Source organism: Juglans regia, chromosome 3 (assembly GCF_001411555.2).
Source record: "Juglans regia cultivar Chandler chromosome 3, Walnut 2.0, whole genome shotgun sequence".
NCBI lineage: Eukaryota > Viridiplantae > Streptophyta > Magnoliopsida > Fagales > Juglandaceae > Juglans > Juglans regia.
Window position 1 is genome coordinate 25,876,403 of NC_049903.1, and position 10,511 is coordinate 25,886,913.

A 10,511-nucleotide genomic window follows, 5' to 3' on the forward strand; every position below is an offset into this window, starting at 1 on the left:
AGAATAATTGAAAGAGAAAAAAAAAATTGAAAAATAGTCCAAGAATAGGTGCACATGGCCCATGTGAATTGTGAAAGCTATGGTCGATTATGTCTTGAAGAAGAAGACAAAAAACAACTAAGGGACAAGGATGTTCTAAACAAGTCATTCACGAAATCACATGGCTCTTTTATTGCCACAAACCTTTAGTGCTTCATTGTATATATATAAAACAAAAAAACCTCACTTTATATAGAAACCGTAGCTCAAGCCTCAGATTAATCAGTTTTTTTTTTGAAAAGAAACTTCATTCATAAAAGTTAGACCATACAAAGTTTATCTTCCATAACAGAAGATAGGACCATCTTCTAACCAAACTTTCTTACTTTCCTATCTAAGTGCCAACTTTGCTGCTACATGGGCAGCTTTGTTTCCGGACCTATAGACAAAATCGAGCCTCCACACTGATTTGCTTCCCAATTCTTACTGCAGATCCTCTATAACTTGGTTATGCCAAGAATTATCCTCTTTCTTCTGATTTACAACATCAATAACAACCTTAGCATCCCCTTCAAATACAATTTGATTTAAACGCAGCTCAACACACAGAACCATAGCTCTATGCAGGGCAGCACTTTCTGCTAGGAAAACTAAGGTGACATTAACCTTTGAGGGAATCAGGCAAGCTTGCAATTCCTCTATAGAGTCCCTGATAATTACACCCATCCCCATCCTATCATTGTCTTTGTCATAAGCAGCATAGAAATTTACTTTGAAATAAGGCCATTCAGGTGGACTTCATTTCTGATTAAGACTGCATTTTTTATTCACTTCTGCTCTACAATCACCCTTATGAGAAGCCTCCTTGAACAAAGTTAGATGAGTCTTAGCCATATCTAAAACAACATTAGGACTTTTAAACTGACTTTCAAAGACAACCGAATTCCTCCTTGACCAAAGCTGATGGAAAATAACTGTAGCCAGAGCCAGGCTATCCTGATCCAACTTCAAAACCATCTCAGACCACAGCAGATGAAACTTAGCAAAGTTCCTATGCCACTTCCTGAACAACCTGGTCTCTCCACCCCACACATCAGCCGCTACATAACAAGACCACAACACATGCACAATTGATTCTGCCTCCCTTTAACAAATTGGACATAAGTTGCTCTCAATGATTTTCTTCTTGGATAGGTTAACATTAGTAGGAAGGATGTTGTTTAAACATTTCCATAGCAGCTGTTTAACCTTCCCAGGGACTCCTAACCACACTTCCTTCCATTGTGCTTCATTATCCCCACTGAATGAGGATTCACCTAGATTGCTTCTTAGTGACATTGATTCCTTAAAGTAAGCACTATTCACAATAAAGATTCCTTTTGCTGAGCCTGCCCATATAAGTCTATCACAGGAACCTCTATTGCTTATTGGTATAGCACAAATAAGCTTGGCGTCATCTTTATTAAAAACTGCTTCCATCAACTCTTGTTTCTAGCATTTTCTTTCTTCATCAATTACCACCTCCACTCGAGCATCAGAGTCTAAATAATTGATAGGGGTCTGAACTTGATAGGTAATAGGCCTGGGTAACCACTTATCCTCCCATATTTTAATGCTTTTCCCATTACTAACCCTCAATACCAGTCCCCCCTTAACCAAATCCAAGTTGGACCAAAGACTCCTCCATATAAATGACGGACAAGAACATAACTTAGCCTCGGTCAGCTTACATTGCTGATAATACTTCTATTTATAAATTCAAGCAACCAATGAGTTTGGATCTGTGATGAGTCTCCATCTCTGCTTAGCAAGGAGAGCCTTATTAAAACTGTTAAGGTCCCTGAATCCCAAACCTCCTTGGTTCTTAACCCAAGCAATATTCCTCCAACTTTTCTAGGGAATACCCTTACCATCTCCCTTATTACTCCACCAGAATCTAGCTAGCAAAGACTCAATTTCTTTAACAAGCTTTTAGCTTTACTTACCTTCGTCACCAAAACACAGCAGCGCTGCAATAGCTGCTCAACATTTATCGTCTGCCTGTGCGATTAGAGACAATGGAGAGGCTGTCAATGTCAAATACGAGCAAGATGGATGCGCAAGAGAGATTAGAGAATGGAGAACGGAGTACAAAAGTGATGAAATAAGATTTGTCGATTTCAGGTTTAAAATGAGAGTTTTTGAGAAGTTCCTTTGGATTTTTTTGGACTTTGTAGAGGTAGATTGGAACCATTGAATTTACTGTCATTATTGTGACTTTTGGCTTTCCTAAGAGAATTTGTAGAGTCTATGTAATTAAATAAAAATTTATATATATTTTTTTATAATTGTTAGCATTTTTTTTTAACCGTGGAGTTGAGAGCGGATTTTTTCAATTTTCAATGTTAACGTCTCATTGTTTAGTTTAGATAATTTAATTTTTTTAAAAGTTTTTTTTTATTTAGTATTTTCTGAGGCCTTCTTCCACTGTAGGGTCTTAGGCAACTACCTAACTCGCCTTATGGGAGAGTCGGCCTTGGTCTAACACCATCTTTAGCTTTTATTCAGTTGCTCCTAATCATGTTTCCATATCTGTAAGCGTTGCTTCCAGCTCATGAGTTGCTTGAGAACGTGTCACGATCGACATGAGGGAACCACATTGAAGTCTAATGAAAAATTGAAATCACAAATTACAGGATCCCACAAACGGCGTCACTGTAAAGGATGTGTCCCACTACCGGTCATGATCATTAACCTGCAAATCGTTAAGTGGGTGGCACGATGTGCCTATGACCCATCCCATGCTTAAGTCAACGAAAAATGAGAGATAATAATTCAAGAATGCTTAATTAGATGATTCGAAGGTTACTTGTTGACCCTATATATAGGCATAAAGAATATTGGATGAGTACCATAAACCGATTAACTTTGCACAATGCTTAGCCATTAGAAGGCTTATCCTTGATGTATCGGAATTATCTAATCACCACGTTATTCATATTCATAATGTGATGTTTATCCTTTCCCGATAACCAGGATGGCTAGGGTCTTTATTAAGCAACACGACTCATTTGAGTAGATATCCTTTATGCATGATAGGCCTTGGGTCCCTAGTTTGGGTCAAACCAAAATTAACTCCTTCAAAGATCATCATAAGATAAGTGCATTATGAGATAAGGGCATATTGCATTGCAAGAATAGAGATATTGGTAGTGCACCCAATCTTGTCATCCACATATATGGATTCCTAATCCGTGGCCATGGGTAGAATAAGAATCGTCAAGATTGCTAACCCTAACTCAAGGGATCAATTGTAGGTACCGGGCTGATAAGGAAAGTGAAGATCCAACAAGTTAAGACATTTTGCACCGTTCATGTATATATCTTTAGTCATGTATTTATAAGTTTACACGTTTTTCAAGAAAATACTATGTTTATATTATGTCTCCTTTATGATGTCATGTTGCCTATTGAGTATCGACTAATTTTCATATGTATTTATGTTTTAAATACTTCAGGGGTGATTACTATGAGGATTGAGTTGCAGCAGGAAGGGGTTTGGCTCAAGAAGAAGATGCATATATAGGCCTAAATCATGTACACAGGTTTTAGTTTATGATTTAATAGATTTATTTTGGTAAGAGATTTTGCATCTCTTTTAATGTTATAAAGTACGATTTATTTTTATGCAATTGAATCTTTTATACCTGTTGATTCATTATAAAGAAAATGTTTAAAGGCTAGTAGCCTTCAGATCCAACTGTTTTCTAAAATTAACATTATTCCTAACCTTACGGGACATAATGTTACATATTAAATACAACCTTAATCTAATAAAGTTAATTTCTTTCAATTTTTTTATATAAACAAACACATCATCATAAAATAATTAGACCATTAAATAGGTTATCCGCAACCTCACCGTTCATACTGAGTACCCATAATCTCTTGACCCGTACCCACATGCAACGTCCCGAAATACTCAAAGCATGACCCGGACGTAACACATACGATCTTGCGCAACCCATAGCATTTGTGGCTTTAATACCCGTGACCTGTTATGAACCCTGTTGTAAATTGTTGTGATGTAACTAGGAAAGGAAACGGAAATGTAGCGATTGATGCTGTAATGGAAATCAGAGATATATGGTGTTTGTGAAAATGCTAAAGAGAGTCACAAATTCTAATATTGATAAAAAGGAATGTTTTGAGGGAAACCCTTGGCAATTTTCAGATACCTCTACAGTTTCCTCTCCCTTTCTCATATATCCATGACTTGCGAATCTGTAATTAACTTCTAGCAACTGATAAACTAACCTGACAGACACTTGCAAATGACAGTAAAATAAAATGCACCGTTTGGCATTTTTAATCCCAAAACGATGTGTATTACAACAGATCTAAATGACAGACACTAAAGACTCAATTGAGCGCTGCGTATTGCAGCTCTTACACGACAGCCAAGCTTCAGCCAACACGCCTCAGTTTATTCTTCAAAACGTAGTGCTACGTGATCCCTTCCAACGAAGTCGTTCCCAGTTCCATGCTCCTCCACTTAGTTCACTTTGTAGATCTTCACCTTAGTTCAACACTTGCTTGTTTTTCTTCTCTACTCCTCCCTTTGAATTTGCCACGCCAAGAGGTTCCTAACATTCTCCCATTTCTCTTTCCAGCTTCAGCTTTCAGGTAGAACACAAGATCAAAAAGGTGCTGCAGCCGTAAAAGAAGAAATCAATAAAAGGCTTTCTACTGGAGTTGATAAATTGGAGCTTTCATTCCTTGATATTTTTTGTAGGTCCTTTTCGTTTTTTTTTTTTCAATCGGTATAGCTTTCATTCATTGATATATTCGGTAGATCTTTGAAGGGCTTGAGAAACCTACACTTGCACATCCATTTTTGTTAAAAAAAGGAAAGTGCGCATTATGGCCCACGTCCACCTTTGTTCTTCCCCTTCAACTTCAGCTCCCTCTTCCAGACGAAATGAAATGGACCTCTTCCGCTTTTTGCAAGTCCTTGAAGAACCGCAATACGTGGATGAAAAAGCCAAAGGCTTTTTGTTCCAACCGTTTGCCCCCACCGAAATAAGAAAATGCATTACTAAGAAATTAGGGTTTCAGAGATGAGAGAAGACAAGTAGAAGAAAGGAAAAAGCCTATGCCTTTTTGTTCCAGCCGTTTCTGACTTTGCAAAGGGACCGACTTTTTGTTTTCGGACTTTGCCCCTCCTTTTCGCCTTTCGGTCCTGCTTTTTATTTTGAGTCACTATTTTTATTTTATTTAATTATTAATTATTATTAACATATTTAAATATATATTTTTTTAAATATATATTAAGATTTTCCTTGCTTTTAATGGAACCCAAGATTTTCGCGTCTCTTACGACGAAACTACGTGGTCTTTTACGTCAATATTTTACTTTAATACTGTCTAATTGTTTAAATTGACACCCCAGCAATAACAATTAATTAATCAATTTCCTTCATTAATCTCTTAACTGATTCTCAATTCAATAATATTCCACTCTATTTCCACATGATCTGTTGCCATAGTGACAATCCCATCCTATTAATTAAACTAATATCAATACAATTATACAGCCAGCTTTGTCTGCCATTGTTAATCCTTCCAACAATTCTCTTCGTCATTCACAGTCGTTGCGATTGTCGCCGATGGGTGTGGTCAGTCATAACTCTCATTTCTATCTATATTTAGTAGCTTCAGCTCTTCGATTATGCGCTAGCTGCTAACATACTTTGCTTTCTTTTTTGTTTTGTTTTTTAGTTTTTAGTTTTTCTCTTTGTTTGTGTGAATCAGAAAGATCAACGCGAGAAGAATCATGAGGGGGATCAGAAGAAGCCCGACGACAAGAAAGACCACGGCACCGCCGTTTTTAAGATGGACTTTCATTGCGACGGCTGCACCAAGAAAGTCGTTAGATTCGTTAGCAGTCTCGATGGTATAGTACTTGAAAATCCACGACACTCTTAGCGACAAGTTTCTGCACAGAATTGAAACGGAGAATCTATTCTCCAAAAATACAGTATGATTTTTTTTTTTTCCAATTCTATGCATAAACACGTTCCTAATAGCATCGTTGTTGATGATCTATGAATATAGGTGTTGAAGACGTGAAGGCAGATTTCGCGGCTAACAAATTGACAGTAACGGGGAAAGTGGACCCAGCGTTGATCAAGGAGAGGCTGGAGAAGAAGACGAAGAAGATCGTGGAGCTTGTCTCTCCGAGGCCGAAGAAAGATGGCGGTGGAGGTAAGAAGCTGCAGGGGAAGACGAAGAAGAAGGGGGAGCTTATCTCTCCGAGGCTGAAGAAAGAAGGCGGTGGGGATCATAAGACCAAAGAAGACGATGAAAAGCCCAAAGAGGTACTACGTACGTACACTCTTAACTAGCGTTTCACAATCTTGCTCTCGTTAACATTTGCCGTTGACGGCAATGACTTCGCTGTTTGCACACATACGACTAGCCTAGGGCAGTGAACCGACGTTGTCGGAGGCGGCATCCAAAAATCGGACTCTGATCTCGATTTGGTCGGACTTCGACTACGAACAACCTAAACCCCACTCGAAATCTATTAAAATTTAAGGGATACCGGAGCATACGTCTGATGATTTGGTTTTTTTGTTTTTTAATTATTATTTTAATATATTTATGGGCCACAGACTTTTTGATCTTCTTTTAAAGCGTTATAACTAAGGAGACGTTTAGATTTAAAGATGATTTGAGATAAATTGAGATAGATTGTAAATAGTAATGAGATGAATTGTAAATAGTAGTGAGATTTATGAGTTAAAATTGTGAATAGTAATGAATAGTAGTAAGATAAGTTGAGATAAGTTGAGATGAGCTGAGATGAGTTGAGATGAGTTGTGAATACAAACGTCTCCTAAAACTTTCAAATCCCACGAAAATTAAAACCCCCCCATCTTAATTAAGAAAAAAAAATCTATTCATCATTATTTTTCACATAATCCTTTCATCATCTTATAATATGACATTAAGTGATAGATTTATAAATAAAATATAATAAATAATCTTTAATTATCTAATACTACATTATAAAATAATAAAATTAAATTAGCTAGGATGATGAGTAGCATTGCTTGTTAATTAATTAATCATTTGCACTCTTGCGGTAGGTTTCATCTTCATCCAATTTCTAAATAAAAAATTTCGTATTACTAGAATATTTTTTGCGCCCTTTCGGGTTTACTAAAAATATTACAAGAAAAATATTAAAACAGCCTTCATATATGCAAAAATTAAAATATTACCAAAACTTCATATGCGTCATAGCATATAGTCCCAAGGCTATGCGGACCAAAATCACAAAAAGAGAAAAAAAAAAAAAAAAACACATACACACACAACTAAAAACAGTAAAATGATTACTAAAAATGACTACTCGTTCTGCAGCCCTAACCACCATGCATGGTCCATCAACCTGTCATCCACTGCTTAATAAATTGCATATAAAAAACACAACGCCACTGCCACAATAGATGATTAAAATCCTTAAGTACATGACATAGCACAGTCCTAAATTTATACCAAGATTATAGTAAAAGAGAAGCTAAATATTGTTCCAAACTCTAACCAACAAAACCACGATAACAAAAATTGTTCAAAATAACATGACCAACAAGATCAAAGGAAATAAGGTAGGAGCAAAATACTGTTCTGGATTCCTTTCTTCACCAGCATTACGTTTGATAGCTATTCTAGATAATGGGACTCTCTCATACCCAGCCTATGGCCAGTGTTCTACTTCCTTTGCTATTGTCGCATACTTCTGATTAGCCTTATAGATTCTTCACATTTGCCTCACTTTCTTTATTGTGGGGTCGACACATAGGCAATGCTCTATTAGTTATGTGTCTATCACTGATCACATGTCCTCGATTGTAACTCCAATTTCAAGCGCTATGTGCATTCCTATTCTCGCAGTAGCATTTGGCCGCTTGGGATACAAGGTGACCAACTCCAAAGGCTCGGTTGCTTCACCTTGCTTCAACTCCTTCTCATCTCGTGTCTCTATTGACTACTCGATGAGCTCGGGCGGTGGTGAAATCGGATCTCCATTCACTCTTTCAACTTTAGCGCAGTGCAAACCTTCCCTTCATTCAATAGTTCTTGGGAATAACATTCTCGTGCTAGCACTTGTTTACCTTGAACCTCCTAGACTTCCACCTATATTAAGAACTTCATATTCAAGTGGTAGGTTGAGGTGATCACCCTACCAGTTTTCCAACAACAGATAATTGATTGGCCAAAAATCATAAAACCTTGTTGGAGATTTTGTGGCTGGCGTTTCAAATCGAAAATACGTGATTTCGACTGGGACGCAAAACGAGAAGCCAACTGGTATAGGCTGGATTCACATACTCATTTTTGGCAGCATCATCATCAACAAACATAGCAGGACAAGCATTAGATCCATCAATAAAGCCAAGCAGATTGTGACTCTTGAGGATAGGTTTAAATTGAGCAGTCCACGCAAGATAGTTTGTCTCATCAAGTTTGCTAGAGACAAGTTGCGTTGGATTGGGAAGAATGAAATTGGATGAGGAGGAAGAACCACTCAGCCATGTTTAGGAAAAGCGGAAGCAAGATTGTAAAAAACGTAATATAAGCTTTATATACCATGTAAGATAATAAAATACGATGAATAGTTTTGGCAAGATACCAAAACTGTGTGTAGTATTCAGTTTATATAAGCTTTACATTTGAGAGATAGATTATAGTTGTAGCCAGCATAATATGCGGGATATACATAATAAGAGTACAAGTTCAGGTTTAAATATTAAATAGCAGAGTCTGTAGCAGAGTTTGTAGGGAGCACGGTATTGGTATCCTTCTCTTTGATATCCTTAACAAAAGATATTATTATAAAAAATATGATGTTGTTTTAGTTTATACATGTTTAGGGGTGGTTTAGATAATAAGTTTAGGAATTAATATAAGATGAGATGAGAATTAAAAGTTAAATAAAATACTATTACAATAAAATTTTTAATATCATTTTTATTTTGAAATTTGAAAAAATTGAATTGTTTATTATATATTTTTTAAAAGTTTAAAAAATTGTAATTATTAGATGAGATGCATGAGTTGAGATGATTTTTAATCCAAACAAGATAGTCAAGTTTTATATTAATTGTATCGTTAAATAATTGTTCATAATTTTTTGTTTACAATCGTCTCGTTTATTGAACAAGTCAAGTCGGACTAGATCAACTTAACTAAGACAATCTTGAGTGGCTTATTGAGAAAGCCTTATATATTTACAACCTGACATATGCAGGACAAACTTTTGCATGTGTGAGGAGGTTATTTGGAAATGTAAAATTTGAGTTTAAATTATGTGTTATTCAATATGATACTGCAAACTAAAGTTTGAGCAATTTTTTATGGGTCCAGATCAGTACGACGGTTCTGAAGATCGAACTTCATTGTAATGATTGCATCCATAAGATAAGGAAGACCATATTGAGATTCAAAGGTAACCATTCTCTTATTTCATTTTCATAATCTTTTAATTATTCAATAATGTTTTGAATCAAACTGTTTTCATGACTGATGCAAACGCATCAAATTCCTTGTCTTTAGTTTTACAATTTATTTAATATTTCTCTAGTTAACTATTGGGGGGCCAGATATTCTGGAACCTTATTTTAGACCAATCTGGATGCAGGAGTTGCTAAGGTGGATGTATATGCGGCCAAAGATCTGGTGACAGTAAAGGGCACTATGGATGTGAAGGGGCTAGTTCCCTACCTTAAAGAGAAGCTGAAGACGAGCATCGAGGTCGTCCTGCCCAACAAAGAAGAAGACAGTGATCAGAAAGCAAAAGAAGCTAACGGAGGTGATCATGACAAGGAAGACAAAGAACCCGCCCGTGAAGGCGGTGGAGATGGCGAGAAGAAAGAGAAAGAAGCCAATGTGCAGTGGGTCCAAAGTACGGTGGTTTCGAAAATTAGACTGCATTATGACAGTTGCATCCCTGAAATAAGGAAGATCATGTTGAAGTTCATGCTGAAAGTTATATTTAATGTCTTGTTTCGTTGTATCTTTTCTGGTGTTTTTCCTGCATGGCTTTTTGTTGAATGAATTCTTGACAATTATATGGTTGATATTGCATTTTGAAGGTTAATTGATGTAGAAAATCAAAAATAGAAATTCAAGGTAGGCGGAAAGGGAGATCCTGATCCCCACCTCGAATATTCTTCATTTTGTATGTTTTTACCTATTCCTAGAAGAGTGAGAAGTGCATTTAAATGAATTATACCAACACAATGGTATAAGAGCAATGTTTGAAAAACAAAACTGGTTGGAGAGTAATGGTTTAATTTGTAGCAGGAAACAGATGTAGAAGAATATAACAGTAGTGGCGAATACAAGCAATCAACATACGGTACCGTCATTTCCTCTTTTGTAGAGAATAACATGAATTTTTATATGTGAAAATAGAAACTATATATATCACATATGATCTTTGAGAATACTTAACTAGACATGAAGAAATAGTGGATGTCACA

The 10,511-nt window shown here is 36.4% G+C and overlaps 1 protein-coding gene across 2 annotated transcripts; it reads left to right on the top strand.

The window, feature by feature from the left end:
* Positions 1-5,477: 5,477 nt before the first annotated feature.
* Positions 5,478-10,202, top strand: LOC108990912 (heavy metal-associated isoprenylated plant protein 3-like). 2 transcript variants are annotated; one of them, XM_018965033.2, is made up of 5 exons: positions 5,478-5,636; positions 5,740-5,914; positions 6,076-6,338; positions 9,394-9,475; positions 9,668-10,202. In XM_018965033.2, the coding sequence occupies exons 1-5, from the start codon at positions 5,628-5,630 to the stop codon at positions 10,081-10,083; spliced, it is 945 nt and encodes a 314-aa protein (XP_018820578.1). In that variant the 5' UTR covers positions 5,478-5,627; the 3' UTR covers positions 10,084-10,202. The 2 variants fall into 2 exon arrangements, with proteins under 2 accessions (XP_018820578.1, XP_018820579.1); XM_018965034.1 differs by having other exon boundaries at positions 5,565-5,636; positions 5,773-5,914; positions 9,668-10,084.
* Positions 10,203-10,511: the final 309 nt, after the last annotated feature.

Coding starts and splice junctions, on each gene's coding strand:
- LOC108990912 (XM_018965033.2), top strand. Junction 5,915..6,075: donor ATTCGTTAGCAGTCTCGATG/GTATAGTACTTG, acceptor CTATGAATATAG/GTGTTGAAGACGTGAAGGCA. Junction 9,476..9,667: donor GACCATATTGAGATTCAAAG/GTAACCATTCTC, acceptor ATCTGGATGCAG/GAGTTGCTAAGGTGGATGTA.